At 46.3% G+C, this 18769-nt stretch overlaps 1 protein-coding gene across 7 annotated transcripts in view; it reads right to left on the bottom strand.

Moving 5' to 3' along the window:
- The window catches only part of LOC101604584 (BTG3 associated nuclear protein), a 107878-nt gene that overhangs the window by 50624 nt on the left and 38485 nt on the right, over positions 1–18769 (bottom strand). For 4 of the 7 annotated variants that reach the window (XM_045141633.1, XM_045141635.1, XM_004666054.2 and 1 more), the window contains exons 2-5: positions 16177–16313; positions 12497–12588; positions 8477–8676; positions 74–190 (exon numbers count right to left, since the gene is read on the bottom strand). In XM_045141633.1, the coding sequence (XP_044997568.1) occupies positions 74–190; positions 8477–8676; positions 12497–12588; positions 16177–16246 (479 nt within the window). In that variant the 5' untranslated portion in view covers positions 16247–16313. The remainder of the gene's footprint in view (positions 1–73; positions 191–8476; positions 8677–12496; positions 12589–16176; positions 16314–18769) is intronic. The other 3 variants (XM_045141634.1, XM_012950527.2, XM_004666059.2) reach the window with 1 other exon arrangement.

Below are 18769 nucleotides of genomic sequence, written 5' to 3'. Positions count from 1 at the left end.
ATGCCCTGGCTCAGGGAGGTTCACTTATTATCATGACAGTGGCAGGGAAGGTGGGGTGGTGATGGCTACTGACTTGCTAATGATATTTTCCAGGGAATCCGGTGCCCTGTTGCTCAAGGGGTCTTCCATCTTGGCTACAATGGAGTTCTGCCGATCATTGTTGAGTATTACTGTAGTCTGGGGGACGACGCTATGGAACAAAAGATCACAAGAAAAAGAAGACCTTAAAACAGTAACATTCATTGTCAGAGCACATCAGTCATTCAATACAGTCAGCTCCCAGCGGCAGGGCAGGAGGGAGGGGACAGGCAGGGATGGTTCAGGTGACAGGAAGGTAGAAAATAAACTGTAGAGATGGCACTCCAGTAGAGTTCACCTTCCTGCTGGTTGGTGGTCTTAGCACAAATACACACTGTGGGTGAGCTGGACTGAGGTGAGACAGGCCAGTGTTCACCACTGTCCAACGTGCCTTTAAAGCAGCTTCTTTCTCCTCACCCTCCTAACTGATTCTTAGGCACAGGGGACTCAAAGTTCCCTCCTTGGTGACATTCTGTTATCTGCACTCTCGGGCCATGTGACAGACGGGAAAGGGAAGCAGACACCCATATGACCCACAGCTCTCCTGGAAGGTACAAGGCCACAACCAAGGAGCCACTGGGCTTGGCTCTGAGGACAAGGATTCTAGGAACCAGGCCCAGCACCATCCTACATGCAGCACTAGGATGCAAAGAGGCAGGGCAGCGGGGGCTCCCAAAGACGCCTTCATATTGCAGGCATTCGGGGTTTAACTCCTAGTGGTTCCTGGCCACCAGGAACTTGTGCAGGATGTAAACAGGCAGCAGCTGAAACGTAAAGTCGTGTTGCCTGAGGATCAAAATGCACTCTCTCCCGGGAGAAAGCGTGCTCTTCCTTTACACATGAGAATGAGCCACCAGTCATGGCCACATGCCTGTAAATGCTCCATCAGCGGCACTATGTCACACCCAACTCACTTCCCAGACCAAAGCTTATTTTCCAAAACAAAAGTGTAAGCAGCATCCCCGCAAAAGAAAAGTGTAAGCACCTTGACATTATTCAATTACATATTCTCAATCATTCTCCTTTTCTGGTGACACCATGACAAATTGGTCATAGGACCTACAGTAACCCAGGAGACCTCTGGCTCAGACCTCTGTTGGGGGCCTGAGAGGCCTCCAACATTCATGCTTCCTGTGTGCAAAACAGGAGGCTGAAACAGCCTGCATGGGCCTCGTGTGCAATCCTATCAGCCTCGGATTATACCAAAGCATGAAAAGGAAGTGCTTGGGCTGGGGAAATGGCCCAATGAGAAAGCGTTTGCCTAGCATATTCAAGGCTGTAGAGTCCACGCTAGCACCAGAAAGGGACAGAAAAAAGGTAGTTTTCTAAGGGTGGATATGGTAGACAGGTAAATGCTAAAACATCAAGTGGCAAAAATACAGGTAAGTGATGCGTGTGTGTGCAAATGTTCCTGGAACCAGTTCACAAAACTGGAATGGGGCCGGGCGTGGTGGCACATGCCTTTAATCCCAGCACTTGGGAGGCAGAGGTAGGAGGATCGCTGTGAGCTGGAGGTCAGCCTGGGCTAGAGTGCGACCCTACCTCAAACCACTACTCAAACCCCACCACCAAAAAAAACCGGGATGGGAAATTCAACACTTGTACATCCCTGTAGGTTTGGATTTTCTGAGCAGGTATTTCCTCTCCATGCTACAGGCTTGCAGCTGCAGCTCACTTCTTCCTCATGTCCCATGTGGCTTCTGGGGTGCAAGCCCTGGGCAACTATCCCAGCAGAACACCAAATATGAAACTGGGAGCTTCTAGAGCGGATTTTCACAGGTAAGATTAAAAGTCCTCATTAGGGCTGAAGAGATGGCTTAACAGTTATGGCACTTGCTTGCAAAGCTAAAGGTCACAGGTTCAATTCCCCAGAACCCATGTAAGCCAGGATGCAAAGTGGCACATACATGTGGAGTTTGTTTGTAGTGGCTGGAAGCTTTGACGTGCCCCCTCTCCCCGCCCCCTCTCAAATAAATGAATAAAGTAAAATATCTTTTTTAAAAGTCCTCATTAGACAGGCGTGGTGGCACACACCTTCAATCCCAGCACTTGGGAGGTAGAGGTAGGAGGATTGCCATGAGTTCAAGGCCACCCTGAGATGACAGAGTGAATTACAGGCCAGTCTGAGCTAGAGTGAGACCCTACCTCAAAAAAAATTAATTAATTAAATAAAATACACACACACACACAGAGAGAGAGAGAGAGAGTCCTCATTAGCGTACCTCAGTCCATCAAAGGAAAGGAGATCTAGGAAGGCTGACCTCCACAGGGGCCTTTCAGACTGAGATCCTCGGCAGTTCCTGCCTGCTGTTCTCTATCCTCACACCTCCCCCCACTTCACATGTGCTCAGAGCCCACAACTAGGTGACCCCCGGTAGAATCTCTTTCTGAGGTGGAGGGTCTCTCTGATACATGCACATGTATCCATGTCACCCACTCGCACACATGTACACAGAGCCTCAAGCCTCCCCCAAATGCCCCCCCAACCTGTTGGTTTTTCTCTGCTAAGTCCTGACTGATGTGAAAGTTACAAAGTCACAGGGAGCACATGGAGTCCTTTGAATGCTGCCCCCAACCTTTGCATCCCCCCATTCCCTAGCTATAATACCCCATGTGTAAGAAACAACACCCTGAAATAATACATGAGTAAGATATGGGCTTCATTCAGATTTCACCATTTTCAGCATGCGTAGACACATGCGGTTCTGGGCAATGTGGTCCCTGTAACCTAACAGGAGTCTGTGTAACCTAACCCCCTCCCCCCAAGACACAGAACTGCTCCATCACCACCCAAGGTAAGGTCTTGCTCTAGCTCAGACTGACCTGGAATTCACTTGTAGTCTCAGGGTGGCCTTGAACTCACAGTGATCCTCCTACTTCTGCCACATGAGTGCTAGAATTAAAGGCATGCACCACCATGCCTGGCTCAGTTTTTCTTTTAAAAATCGTTTATGATCTCTATCCATTCCTTTTGTGATCTAGGGACTGAATTCAGGTGCTCATGCTTGTGAGGCAAGCACTTTAACTATTCAGCTATCTCTCCAGCATGTCTTTTGCAATCTTTTTTTCTTAAAAAAAATCTTATTATTTACTTATTTATTATTATTCTTATTTGGGGAGGTTTCAAGGTAGGGTCTCACTCTATCCTAGGCTGACCTGGAACTTACTCTGTAGTCTCAGGGTGGCCTCGAACTCATGGCAATCCTCCTACCTCTGCCTCCGAATTGCTGGGATTAAAGGTGTGCATCACCACAGTTGGCTTTTATTTATTTAAGAGAGAAAAGACAGAGAGAGAGAATGGGCATAGCAGGGCCTCTAGCCACTGCAAAGAAAACTCCAGATGCATGCGCCACCTTGGTTACTAGGGAATCAAACCTGGGTTGTTAAGCTTCACGGGCAAGAGCCTTAATTGCTAAGCCATCTCTCTAGTCTGCAACCTTTCGTTTATAAGTCTTATTTATTTGAGAGAGATAGAGAGAATAGGTGCACCAGGGCCTCCAGACACTGCAAACTAACTCCAGGTGCATTGCTCCCTTGTGCATCTGGGTTTAACGTGGGTCCCAGGGAATGGAACCCAGGTCCTTAGGCTTTGCAGGCAAGTACCTTAACTGCTGAGCCATCTCTCCAGCCCTGTTTTTAAGTCTCTTTAAAAAAAAATTTTATTTATTTATTTGCAGGTAGAGAGATACAGATAGAGTGAGACAAAGAGAGAGAGTATGGGTATGCCAGGGATTCCAGCCCCTGTAAGCAAACTCCACTAAGTGGCATGTGCATCTGGAGTTCAATTGCAATGGCAAAGCCCTGACATGCTCATCCTCCCCCCTTTGCTTGCAAATAAATAAAAATTTTAAAAAGCCAGGTATGGTGTCATGCACCTATAATCCCAGCACTGGAGAAGCAGAGACAAGTAAATTCCTGGGATCTCTGGCCAGCCAGTCTAGCCTAATCAGTAAGCTCCAGACCAATGAGAGAAGAGACTAGGTCTCAAAAAAAAAAAAAGTGAACGCCATCTGAAGAATGACATCCCAAGTCATCCTTCAGACCCATACATGCCCATACATACACACACAATTTGACTGCATGTCTAATTATAAAGTGCTCAGAAATCAATTTAACAAAATCTACACAGTAGCTGTACTGTGAGAAATTAAAGACATGCATATGTAAACGAAGAGCTATAATACCACAAAGACTTAACTGTTAAAATAGCAATTCCCCTCAGAGTCAACAGAACTCCCATCAATGAGTTATGAGTTATTCAGGCTCTAGGGGAGTTCTCCAAGCTACTGGAATGCTCAGGTTCTATTAAAACCTGTATAGGCTTATTACTGGCTTTGGTGGTAAGTTCTCTGCATCAATAGGTTAAGCTAATCCCCAGTTGCATATGTGAAAACTGTATGTTTCCTTTGATTAGTCCCGCCACATACACAGTAACAAAACTAAGTCCCCAAAGTGCACAGCTGTGCAAGGCAGTGCCGACCAGGCAGGCAGACAGAGCATGAAATTACGTAGAAGCACCCAAAACTCAACATGAGATAACTAAGTCCATTACCACCAAGACCATGCATTTCTCCATAACACAAACAGCCCTATCGTGAGTCTGGCCCATGTGAGGCCTGCAGAGTGCTGAGAATGCTGATGGCCACCAAGTGGAAGCAATGAAAACAGGCTTCTGCCAGCCGAGGCCTCCAGCGCTCCAAGCAGGAGGGCTGCAAAACTGGAACAGCTCTTTCATGAACTTCACCAACATTAAAACAAAAGGCCTTTAGGAACTAAAACAGAATCAGCAGCCAGCATAGTAGCAGGAGTACAAATCATTCCTGATCACATACTTCGAGTCTCTGCAAGGCAACAGTCAGATCTGAGGGAAAGAATGAGAGTAATTCTCCTCCTGTAAGTCTCACATAGCACTTCTCTGAGAGAGAAGCTTTAAATTGCTTTAAATTTTTTTGAGTATCCATATTATATAATAAGCCTCATTTCTCATTTTTTGCACCTGTTTTAAAGCTTTGAAACACAATAAAGTTTTTTTAAAAAATAATAATAACTTTTTCCTGAAAGATGGCTCAGTAGTTAAAGACTCTTGCTTACAAACCCTCATGGTCCTGGTTCAATTCCCCAGCACCCATGTAAAGCCAGATGCACAAAGTGGCATATCATCTTGAGTTTGTTTGAAGCCCTGGCATGCCCATATTTTCTCTCTCTCTCAAATACATAAATGAAAATAATTTGAATCTGTTGCTTTTATTTAAAACAAACTTTTCCCCAGACAATATGCTCAATTTCACACAGATGAGAATGCGTCTGGGTTTGAGTTGCTAAGTTATCAAGTAGATGAGCCACGAGTGACAGACAGCCCGTCACTCTGTCCTGTGCTACATGCTCATGGCCACTGTCTAGCACTCTGTATCATCCACACTCCATGCTCAGCTACATCGTACACAGCGCATTTTCTTCAACTGTCTAGCTTCAAAGAAGAGCATAAAAATAATGTGCACGCTGTCTGTGCAAAACGCCTGTGCCTGCTGCGCCTGATGCATTCTGGTCAGGTAGCAAAGCATCGGCTCTTACTGGGACACTCAGCCCAGTACTGACAGCCTGGACCACCAAGCCCCAGGCTTCTACATCTTCACTCTTCAACCATCTTCAAAGTTACAGCCACACAATTGCCTGGAATTACAATTATGCAAAGTCCAAGCTTACAGAGCACCTGCAGGGAAACAAAAGCACCTACCACAAAATCAAAGTCCATCTTCCATCTCTCCAAGCACAGCACTGCTGCTGGATGAAGCCCCATCCAAGTACCCTCACAAACAATTTTATCATGATGATTAAGCATTAACTTCAAAGAAAACAGGCCCTCTTTTCTTTATTCTTGAACTTATTTAAAGAATTTCATTCAGGTGCAGAATCTGAAAATCTGGATCCAAATGCCAGCTGAGGTTGGCAATACTCCAGCACCTTCTGTGTGCCAAGGAACAGAAACAATAAGTGAGTGCCTCTCAACACTGACAGCACAGGCAAGCGCAGGCCAGCTGTCACAATGATCAGCAGGTAGCATGGACGTCAACAGCACCTTGGTCAAGAGGTCAAGAGGACCTTGCTGAGCAGCTTCCCCAAACAGAAGGTACACGACCTCAGTGCATTCTCAGGACAGCCGCAGTCCTGTGAGCTACACTCACTCCAACATCCCACTCAACCAGCGAGGAGTGGGCCAAGGAATTTCAAGTCATTTTAGGAACACATGATTTGAATACAGGACAATCTTAGATATTTCTTTCATCGTAAATGAGGCCCCAAATCATTCACAGAAGTACCTTATCACTCAGTAATTTCAGTTGTCTCTGGAGATCATTCTACACTCCACTCTCCCATCTTAGATGTCCAATTCCCATTCCTGTGTCATAGTAATCACTTCCTAGGTTGTCCATTGCTTCCACTGGAATCTGGGTTATGCTCTCATCCTCTGTGGCTCCCTTGTTTCCTGTCTGAGAATCAATGTGGGCCACTGTGGTAATGACAGGACAGTGGCATACCAAGCAGCACAGTGACCCAACTTACTGTCTTCTCGCCTTCATCTTGATCTTGGAATGTGATCATCATCATCTTAGGAATGTGCAGCAGGGTGACACTGACACTCTATGCTCCCAAACCAATGCAATTCCAAAATAGCACCCTCGAGGTCACCCCATAGCCAAGGTGGTACTCTGCCACCTCAGCTCCTTCCTAGACCCTGGGAGAACCAGCCCAAGGACAACAGTAGGACCTGAGTAAAAGTTATTATCAATGCTTCCCAGCTCACAAGTGCCTGAGACTGTCTTGCCCAACACAAAACCTTCCCATATTAATGGCCCCATTCTCAAGCCTTCACAAGAGGGAAACATGTCTAACTCTGAGTCACAATGTTACTCTCTATGCCATTTACACACAGGCACCCTTACATAGTTTTCACATAGCTGAGCGTTTCAGAAACTCAACTACTATGTCAGTCTAGGAAAAAAGCCTGTACTTTCCTTCATTGTAAATAGTACAAAGAACTGTTCATCTTTCTGTAATGCTGTGTCACCACCCAGCGTCGACCTCACACCTGGGTCGGCCTGCACCAAATCACAACACACGAAGCTAGACTCTGCCCGGCAGTTGAATGGTGAAGCACAGTATTTATTACACACATCTGTCCTTTCACTTTTCACACAAGGCAGGCAACAGTGTACTTCCTACATGGAAGAGTCATTCTAAGAAAAAGCAGTAAGTAGATCAGGAGGCTTGTGAGCCTAGTGGCCCACACAGAGAGGGTGCAGACAAAGCTCTATGGGGAGACAATACCTGGAGAGCTGTGTGGCCCAGTTCTGTCACAGGAATGACTCTTACTTCCCACCAGAAGAGAGATGCTCAAATTCTGGAAACCAGCAGAAGATGAGAGTGGGGCCAGGGTCCTCAGGAGAGTTACAGAAGGACTGTGAGTGACAGTGGCCCAACAGATACCTTCAGGAACTATCTCTGATACAACAGGACAGGGAATCATCCTGGTACTCATGAGTACCCCAAAATCAGCCAGCAACAGGACCTCTCCTCTCTCTTCCCTCATGCCCCTTCAAGTCCACAAGGCACTTGGTACTGCTCTGGCAAGGAGCCAGCACCAACACATAGCAAAGCCACTGTTGTCCCTCTAGGCTGGCTATGGCTCCCACTGCCATGCACTGTCCTTCCAAACCCACAGAGCAGCAGGCTGCAGGCCTTTAAGTGCAAAGACATGTTTCACCCACTGCCACCAATATGACTTCTTCCTAGTCAATTATGGGAAAGGATAAAAACCAGGAAGACCACCGGGTGGTGGCTGCAGCCCAGAGCTTGAGCTCATCACAAGACGTGACACACTCTCCCTGCCTGTGGAACCAATCATGGGGGTTAGACTTTCTGAGGTACCTTCCACCTAACTAAGCTAGCCATGAAGTTTCCACAGCAGTACATAAACCACCATACAGCGATCTAAGGCGAAGCTCCAAACCTCCTTAAGTAGGCACAATGCAAGTCCCAGACTTGAGTAGAAAGTTTGTTATAATCAAGAGAAATGTGCAAACCCTATCTCTGAAGAAAATATACTTCATGACTAGCCAGACAGAAGTGGAAAAAGAAAAGAAGCAAACTTACATCTGCCAAGATTTGCAGTCAAGTGCACAGGAAAGATACGTCCTTCTGGCTTAGGCAAGAAGGAAAGTTGGAACAACACAGGTCGTTCTAGCAGAGAGCCTGTGTTTGGCTTCGGTCTAAGTGAAATCAGCACCATGGAGCCACCAGGGCAGATACCCAGCATCTAGAGCAGATCATTAGTGGTGGGCAGGCGGGAGCCTGGGCCAGCACACGAGCACGTCTCCCAGTGTGGCTCATTCGTCCTTACCATCGCACTTTGTTGCAGGTCTGGGTGGCGCCAAGTGGGGAACCAGCCACCATGGGGACTTGGATGGGACTGTGCTGTTTGTTGGTAACCAGGTCCAGTTTCTCTTCCAGAGACTTGCAAGTAGCCTCAAGAGCTTGCAGCTTGGCCTCAATGCTATCCAATCGCAAGCAGATCGTCTGGTTAATGGAGTACAGGAAAGACTGGAAGTGAAAAGAGAACAGCTTCAGAGAAGGCGTCTTCACTGTGGACCTGAACAGCTGGCTGTTAACATCCATGAATTGATTCTAGCCAAACAAGCCCTACACAGTGGCTGGCTCTCCCGTTACAAACCTCGCCCTCGGCACTTGAACTGAGACTCGTCACTCAGCCTTTTACTCCCATGTGCATTCTCACCTACGCTGGGGCCATGGAATAATAAGCTTCATAAAACTACTCCATCTCCCTAAGGATGATAACAGATTACACCCAACACCCAAACAGCCTGGAAACCACAGATCCTGCCAAGATGCCCTGAAAAAAAGACTAGACACAGGTATGCCCCCACTGAAATCAACGATCTTTCCAGGGAATTTCTGAATATAGCAAGCTCACCACCTAGTGGCCAGAAGCAGGATAACGTCTCATCCGATCATGGCCAAGTTTACCAACTTGAGGTCCACAGCCATGTGCAGAACTCCACATCCAAGAAAAAAACCAAACACAGACCAGAGGGAATGGCTTTGCTCCCTCAAGTGCCACCTCCCAGGAATACACAGGGAGATGCGTGAATCATGTAGGAATTCTGTGAACACAGACCCCTAACCCAGGGCAGGTAATAGAGCCTCCACAGCCTGCCTGACGGAGGAAAGCTGGCAGCATCTTAGAATTTGAAAGATTTGGGTTTCTTCTTCCCTCTGGAAGAGCAGGGGTGCCAATTCAGGCAACTGTGGACCTCTGAGTGCAGGGGTCAGGACCCGCTCCTCTGCAGCTGGCACACGCTGGTGGGGGCCTGTCTCCTAATCCAAAGGGAATCGTAGAAAATCAAGACAGCAGCAGCAGCACGCAGCCTGCCAGCATGGTCCAGCGAAGCAGAAAGTAGGTGTGCATATTCAGAGCACTTTCAGAGACCTAGCTTATCTTTGAGAGCTCAAATGTGCTTGCCTCATTTCCTGCCGTGCACAGCAGAGAGGAGGAACCCCACAGGAGAGATCCCCACATACCCAAACCCCTCACTTGGATCTCTGCTCAACACATCCTCCGACAAGACTCATTCCAGAAGTGCTGGTGTAAAAGGCAAAGGCTAAAGAGATGGAGTCCACCCCCTGCTGCCTGCTCTCCACTGCAACAGGGTATGGGAAAGGACTAAAGGGACAGAATCAACCCCTGCCCTGCCGATTGCTCTCCACTAGGAAGACAGCTGAAGCCGAATCTTAAGAAAATAACAAGCAACAAGCACAAGGACTTGCCTTGGTTATCACTGGCCCACAGGGGCAGTGTCAATAGTGCAAGCAGCTGACGTCATCACGAGCACTAACTGGTGGTCAATGCTTAGGCCAGAGCATGGATCCCTACTCTTACAATTTGAGGATAAACAGTTGCCATCCAATTTTCTCAATACAATAAAACTTATTTGAATTATCTTATCTTATTTGAATTAACTTACCTGAATTAGCAATAATTTTGCCTGGAGTTTGGATGAAAATCACTTTTGTAGTTCTCAAACTAACAACAGAATTGTATTTTCAAATTCTCATATGCAAGTCACGTGATCAGAAACAGCTCTAACCTATTCACTAATGAGCTTTTGACATGGGGTGATGGCTTGGTCAGTAAAATCCCTGTTGCATGAGGGTCTGAGTCGGGACCTCAGCACCCCGTAAATGCCAAGGATGGGGATATGCATCTGTAATCCCAGAACTCAGAAGGCAAAGAGAAGTCGCTCTCCAGGGCAGGCTAGCTAGCTAAACAAGCTGAATCAGTGAGCTCTGGATTCAGCAAGAGACCTTCTCCTCAATAAATAAGATGACAAACAATTGAGGAAGACATTCAACAATGACCTCTGGCTTCCACATACACACACACAGGTACACACACACACACACACACACACACTCACTCACTCACTCACATCACACACATACACATGCCAAAGACAAATAAATGAATAAAAGCTGGGTGTGGTGGTGCACATCTTTAATCCTAACCACTCAGAAGGCTGAGATAGGAGCATTGCTGTGAGCTGAAGGCCAGGATGAACTACAGAGTGAGTTCCAGGTCAGCAAAGGCTAGAATGAGATACTGCCTTTAAAAAAAAAGGGGGGGGGGTGCTAGAGAGATGGCTTAGCGGTTAGGCACTTGCCTGTGAAGCCTAAGGATCCAGGTTCAAGGCTCGATTCCCCAAGTCCCACGTTAGCCAGATGCACAAGAGGGCGCACGCATCTGGAGTTCGTTTGCAGTGGCTGGAGGCCCTGGCGCACCCATTCTCTCTCTTTGTCTATCTGCCTCTTTCTCGCTCTGTCTGTTACTCTCAAATAAATAAATAAAAATAAAAATGAAAAAAAATTAAAAAAAGGTTGGAGAGGTGGCTAAGTGGTTAAAGGTGCTTACTTGCAAAGCCTGACCACCTAGGTGTGATTCCCCAGTAAACCAGATGTATAAAGTGGCACACGTGTCTGGAGTTTGTTTACAGTGGCAAGAGGCCCTTGGCATGCCCATACTCACTCTCTCTGCATCTGCCTCTTTCCCTCTGTCTCTATCTCTAATCTCTTTCTCTCTCTCAAAGAAGTAAATAATACATTTTTTAAAAAAGAGTGGAGGGGCTGGAGAGATGGCTTAGCAGTTAAGGTGTTTACCTGCAAAGCCAAAGGATCCCGGTTCAACTCTCCAGGACCCACGTAAGCCAGATGCACAGGGTGGCAAATGCATCTGGAGTTCGTTTGCAGTGGCTAGAGGTCCTGGAGCACCCATTCTCTCCTTCTCTGCCTCTTTCTCTCTCTCAAATAAATAAATAAATATTTTTTAAAAAAAAGAGTGGATAAGGGGGAGTGGGAGAGGATTATGATCATGGTATACAATCTGTATTTATGAAAGTTGTCCCAAAAAAAGAGTTCTTAGCAAGGTAGCAGGTGATGTTTTCAACATGGCTACATGTGACTGCACACATGCAAAGTACTATCCATAGTGCCACAGAGACGTGTGTTGTTCACTTGGTAAATGTCCCCACTGTGTGTTTTGTGATAAACTTATGATTGCATTTTATTTTAAAATATAATGATATGGTGTGTCACTAACACAACCACCTTCTGGTTAGAAACTGGAATTTTTACTGTGAGCGTATTTTTAAGTCACCTACATACGCTGAGACTGCTTCTCCTTGTTAACAAAGTTGACTGAACATCTCCAAAGCCAACGTTTCCACGAGCGAAGAAAGCACCTGAAGAGCTGCGGACTTGCATGAGTTGCTCCCACAGACCTTGCATGCTCTAAAACTTACCTCTAGTCTGCAGCTGCCGATCCAAGAAAGCAGATACACAAATCCCAAACCCAGTTACTGACTGAGTAGGTTCAAGAACCCCAGCCAGCAAACTTCAGGATTCAAACACCTACTGACAGGCACAGAAGCAACAAGGCCACAGTAACATTCACTTTCCTCCCATCAGAGGTAAGCCTGTGTGTGTGCAGGAAGACGCCACACTTGACAGCACCCCACCCTAACAGCGTCCAGTTTTCTCTGAAAGCTGAAACTGGTCTGCACTCTGTACTGGCTGAATGGCATCTCCATGGTCTAACCCCCAAAACCTGTCATTATGGCCTTATCTAGGGGAAAAAAAAAGTTTTTGCAGATATATAGTAAATGAGGTCACCCTGGCCTGGAGTAGGGTAGGCCTTTGACACAGACTGCAGTGATGTGGCCAAGACCACCTGAAGCCACCAGGTACTGAAAGTCTCCCCTGTAGCTCCAGAGCTGTGACAAGGTGCAGCTCTAAGCCCTAGTCAATGGCAGGAATATGGGTGGAGCCCACCCAGGACCCTTGCTAGTACCTTTATGGAGGGGTCCTGGCAATTGATCTCGAGTCGCTGGCGTTTCAGAGCAGGTTCGTCATCATCTGTCACAACATGATTCTCCAAAACAACTGAAAGCAACAACAGAGGTAGAAACTTAGAGGCTAGCACAGGTTTCTCAGAATTCTTTGCCACTAAAATGAAAAACAGTATTAAGGTAGAGTGAGAAATGGCACAATCTATTTCTTATTTCACTTGGCTAACGCTAAAATTCTTAACCAGGCAAAACTAAGGACCCTCTGTCATTGCAAAGAAAACCGAGTGTGTCATGACACCAAAACTCAGCCATGTAGCCCATGCTCTCTAGAGCCCGCTGGACCTATCTCTGTTCAACCTTCAGGTGTGACACCCTCCCAGTCTTATTAAAGGCCTGTCCATGGCTACCTCACGGCAGTATCAAAAGCACTGTGTCCCAGTATGGGGGGGGGGGGAGGGCTCATACATGGATGGACAGACATAACCACCGGCAGGTCACATGTGCTCCAGACCAGCATGAACCTAACAGGCTGAGTTCTGCAGACCCCACCCCTCCTTCATAGTGCAGTGACGTAGAAGAGCTGCTCCAGCAGCCTGTGCTCACCTTCATGGCTGGCTTTAGATAAACAACCCACTCCCAATTCTGGGCCTCTGTAGTATCACCCCAACTTCCCCATCTTCTCTAAAACCCCATTCTCTCTCTATCTGCCTCTTTCTCTCTGTCCGTTGCTCTCAAATAAATAAATAAAAATGAACAAAAAAAAAATAAAAAAAGATAACTACAGGGATGGAGAGATGGCTCAGCATTAAAGTGCTGACCTGCAAAACCTAACAACCAGAGTTTGATTCCCCAGTACTCGTGTATAACCGGGTGCATAAAGAGGTGTGTGCATCTGGAGTTCATCTGCAGTGGCTAGAGGCCCTGCAGAACCCATGCCTATGCTCACTCACTTTTGCACGTGCTCTTTTTCTCGCGCATGCGCTCTCTCTCTCTGCTTATAAATAAATACATAAAAATACTTTTCAAAAAAAGATAACTACAAGCTGGTGTGGTGGTGCACGCCTTTAATCCAGCACTCGGGAGGCAGAGGTAGGAGGATCAACACAAGTTCGAGGCCACCCTGAGACTCCACAGTGAATTCCAGGTCAGCCTGGGCTAGAACGAGACCCTACCTTGAAAAACCAAAAAAAAAAAAGAAGATAACTACAGAATCAAAGAGCAGGATCATCCACTGCCACGTCATCTCGTTATCTGGGTCGGTTTTCCCAGACCTAGTCCACCTCAACAGACTTACAGTTAGATAGAGCATCATAGTCGATGTTTTTACTGAACCTCGTGTCTTGAGAATTTGGTTTTCTTCAAGTCTTGTCTGAACTACCCGACTGCTGGTATACTTCTCTGGCCTCATTCTACATGCGTGCCTCGGCCAAAGCCATCCTGCCTACAGACCTGTGTGGGCCTTGCCTCCTCCCTTTGCAACACCTGACTGGTGACTTCTAAGTCAATGGCTTTAGCTCCTTCAAGAACAAATGAGTGTACATATTATATGACTACACATAAGCAATAAGTGTGTTCTGTATGTTTGCAGACATGCAGATGAGCATCACTGTGCCAGGCATCTGAACGTTCACAGACAGGTACACTGACTTCCCCTCACAGACACTCAGCCCACCAGAAGCAAATGCCTTTAACAGCTGAGCCATCTCCCCAGTACAAGGCACTGGGATTACAAGCGTCTACCTGTCTAGCTCTGCACAGGTTCTGGAGACTCAAAGTCGGGACGTGAGGCTTGCGCAGCAAGTACTTTACCTACCGTGGCATTTCCCCAGACCTCTGCTTCGTTCTTGACAAGTTGTTTTGTTGTTGTTTATTTTGTTTTTTTGAGGTAGGGTCTCACTCTAGCCCAAGGTGACCTGGAACTCACTCTGTAGTCCCAGACTGGCCTCAAACTCACAATGATCCTCCTATTTCTGCCTCCCAAGTGCTGAGATCAAAAGTGTGCAGCACCAAAAGCAGCTGGCCACAAAAATGGCCTCAATATCCATGACCTCATAGTGCCTGACACTACCTACACATGACCATCATAAGAGGAGGGAAAGATCACGACATCAAAATAAAAGAGAGACTTATTGAGATGGGGAGGGGATATGATGGAGAATGGAATTTCAAAGGGAAAAAGGGGGGAGGGAGGGTATTACCATGGGATATTTTTTATAATCATGGAAAATGTTTTAAAAGATTGAGAAAAAATAAAATAAGATTAATAAAAAAAAAAAAAACAGCTGGCAATAGTGATGCCATTTTATGAGCCTTAAAGACAACCGAGGTCATTACACTATCTTAAAATGGCTAAATATAATGTTAAAAGTGCTGTCATAAAACTTAATTTTATTTATTTGTTTATTTTTACTTTCTGAAGCAGAGTTTGGAATTCATTCTGTAGTTTCAGGCTGGCCTTGAACTCAAATCTATCCTCCTACCTTGGCCTCCTAAGTGCTGGGATCAAAAGTGTGTGCCACCACACAGCTTAAAATTTTTACTGTAACTTGTTCTAAGGTTAACAAAACTTGAAAAAGTTAATAAATTGCATGAGAAAATTTAAAAATACTTAGTTAAGGGCTGGAGAGACGGCTCAGTAGTTAAGTGAGCTTCCTATGCAAGTATGAGGGCCTGAAGGGGTCTAAGACCACCCAAGTTTGCTTCCCCAGCACCTACATAAACAGCTGGGCATGGCAATGCACATCTGTAACCACAGTCTGATGGGGAGTAGAGATGAGAATTACTGAGGTTTGAGGAAAACGGCAGGCTCTGGAATAAATAAGAGCCTCCGTCTCAACAAAAATGGGCAAGAGGGCTGGAGAGATGGTTTAGCAGTTAAGCGCTTGCCTGTGAAGCCTAAGGACCGCGGTTCGAGGCTCGATTCCCCAGGACCCACATTAGCCAGATGCACAAGGGGGCACATAAGTCTGGAGTTCGTTTGCAGTGGCTGGAAGCCCTGGTGTGCCCATTCTCTCTCTCTCTCTTTCTGTCTATTACTCTAAAATAAATAAATAAAAATAAACAAAAAAAATTTTTTTTAAATGGGCGAGTGATGAGAGGGACACCAAAGTGTCCTTCTCTGGTCTCTGCAGGCGTGCCCTCAGGCATTGATCAGCATGTACTCATGCATATGCTATTCCCCCCATATCATGCACACTATGCACCTACAAAAAAAAGTAATTAAAAAGCCAGCCATGGTGGCGCTCACCTTTAATTCCAGAACTCAGGAGGCAGAGGTAGGAGGATCACCGTGAGTTTGAGGCCCACCTGAGAATACACAGTGAATTTCAGGTCAGCCTAAGCTAGAGTGAGACTCTACCTCAAAAAAAAAAAAAAAAAAAAAAAAAAATACTGCCATGGTCCACTGTAGTACTAAGTTTTACACAGGGGAAGTCACACAATAGGACACTATAGAAAGGGTGCTAGGCATGATGGCTGCACCTCTGGAAAGAGACCTGGGGGCTAGCATTGTGGTGTGAGAAAATCAGAGGGCAGGGCCCTGTTTACAGCCTAAACTTGAACTTCATACAGAGCAGGTGTCACTGTTGCTCCTGCTTCGTCTGAAGGACCAAAACCACTGGTGTGGCTTCTGGTCTGAATGAATAAAGAGACTAACAGTTTGTTCTGTCCCAAAGCTTTGTACCTGGATGGTCAGGACTCAGGTCCTCCACTGCGATCTGCACCACGTCCGCCAGGTCCTGTTCTGACATCATCCAGACGCAAGAAGATGGCCCACCCAGGAGTTGAAATCCGGGGCACAGGGCGCTGGGCTTCTGCCACCTACGAGAACAGAGCCAGGAGCAAGAAGGGAAGATAAGCCTTCACAGCACGTGAAATGACAAAAGCTACTGAACGTGCATATCCAAGAGGACTCAAAAGTCTGGAGATTTTTTTTTTAACTTTTTTATTTCTTGTTATTTGACAATTTCATACATATATGTTGTGTTCTGATACAATAGATTGCCCCATTACCCTCTTATCCCTCTCCTACTGAACCTCTTTGTCTTAAAGTCTGTGGACTTTTGTTGCTTATTGTTGGTTTTTTTCAAGGCAGGGTCTCACTCTAGCCTAGCCTGACCTAGAACTCACTCTGTAGCCCAAGCTAGCCTCAGACTCACACTGATCCTCCTACTTCAGCCTCCCAGTGGTGGGATTATAGGTGTGAGGCATTGCACCTGGCAGTCTGGATTCTTAACATATGGCTGTTCTTGCTCCAGACTCTCAAGAGCATCATATTCTGATTAAATTGCTTGGAATGTGATGGGCTGCCTGTTTCCTTGTCAGGACAACCCATGTGATAGTCCCACTTTCCCACGTACTCCTCGTGCCAGTTCCAAAGCTGCCTTCCTAAAGACTTGGAAACCTTACACCAAGCCCAAAGCGTCGGTGGGTCCTGGCTGCTTACAGAAGCACTCTGCCACCATCTGTTCTCCAGGTCTTAGCCTCTGCAGTGACCACCATATCTTAAGAGTGTTCTGGCTACTCTGCAGCACCTCCAGACAGACTCTTCTGTGACTTTCTTCCAGCTCCTGTGTCACCTTAATTCAGCCACCAGGGACTTTATTTTCAAAAATGATTATAAGGCCAAGGTAAACTACAGTCCATCAATACACAGATCTAAATAAGGTTCAAGAAAACATAGCATAGAAGACAAACCAAAATGAAAAAAGACAACAAGCCTACAACAGGAGATTGAACAGGTAAAAATCGGGTTAGAAGAATGGAGTCTCAAAACCTCATCTAGGGCTGGAGAGATAGCTTAGTAGTTAAACCACTTGCCTATGAAGCCTAAGAGCCCAGGTTCAATTCCCCAGAACCCATGTAAACCAGATGCACATAGTGGCACATGCATTTGGAGTTCACTTGCAGTGGCTAGAGGCCGTGGCATGCCCATTCTCTACCTGTCTCTCTCCCTCTCTCTCTCAAATAAATAAATCAATAAAAATATATTTCTAAAAAAAGAAAAATCAGCTCATCTACAAATTGGGTGTGGTAGCACATGGCTTTACTCCCAGCACTCAGGAGGCAGAGGTAGGAGGATCACTGTCAAGTTAAGGCCAGCCTGAGACTACATAGTAAATTCTACGTCAGCCTGGGCTAGAGTGAGTCCCTACCTTGAAAAGAAACAAACTCATCTATAAAGACTCTCCTTGGTGGGGTGCAGCACAGTGATAACAAATGCAAGACCCTGGCTTTCAAGCCCAGAACGCAAAGAAGGGGAGAGAAAGGAGGAAACACAGAAGAAAGCACTCTGAACCAGGGTGGGGTGGGAAGCTGCTTAATAAAAGGGTACATCATAAGCCTAAGGGAAAAGGAAATTTCATTTACACATCTAAGCAAATGACAATGGAAAGAGAACTTGATTATTAAGCCAGAACAGAAAACGGGTTAGCAGAGTTAAGATACTATAAGAACCAAGAAGTTTCTGAAACAAAACCACTCTCAAGTACAAGGGCAGCGGGCTGGTCCACACACATGTCAGAGAACAGCGTTCCTGTGGCCGGTGTTGAGCAGCCAACCAGACGAAGCGGCCACTGTGCAGCAGGGAAAGTGAGGACTCCCATGTGCTCTAACAGTGTGGGTGCTTCAAGAGGGAAGAATGGAAAGGACGGATGCTGCAAAACAAGTTCTAACTTACTGCCATGGCAGTGCTGGAAGATCCTTCTAAGAATGCCTATTACAGAAATACCAGTTCGCCATCCCTGGTGCTCTTGCTAGTGAGCAAAAGCAGATACCATGGTCAGAGAGAGATGACATACACACAGGGGTGCCACAATCTGGACACTGTCCCTGTCCACTGAAAGAATAAAGACAGCAATCAACCCAGCAGCAGTGTGTGTCCCTGGAGCCCGGGCCATGGTGTTAAGTACCACTTCTCATTAGAAGAAACCCAGGCTCCCTGAAGATGGGGACAATGCCAGACCTGGGGCGGGAAATGCACAAGCTGAGCAGGTCACAGCACAGACAAGGATAAGACAAAAGCTTCTAGGCTTGCATCTGAAGGATGCTGTTGTCACACAGCATGTGAGACATCTTGAGAGCCACTAGGCTTTGCATCTGAAAATGCTACTCCTGGCCAATCATGAAAACATTTACAATCAACAAATATAACAACTGCAATGGAATTGGAAAAAATGGTTTTGCCAGGCATGGTGGCACACACATTTAATGCCAGCAAACAGGAAACTGAGATAGGAGGATCACTATGAGTTCAAGGCCAGCATGGGACTACACCA

The sequence above is a fragment of the Jaculus jaculus genome, chromosome 1 (assembly GCF_020740685.1).
Source record: "Jaculus jaculus isolate mJacJac1 chromosome 1, mJacJac1.mat.Y.cur, whole genome shotgun sequence".
Lineage (NCBI taxonomy): Eukaryota > Metazoa > Chordata > Mammalia > Rodentia > Dipodidae > Jaculus > Jaculus jaculus.
This window is presented reverse-complemented; position numbering and strand designations above follow the sequence as displayed.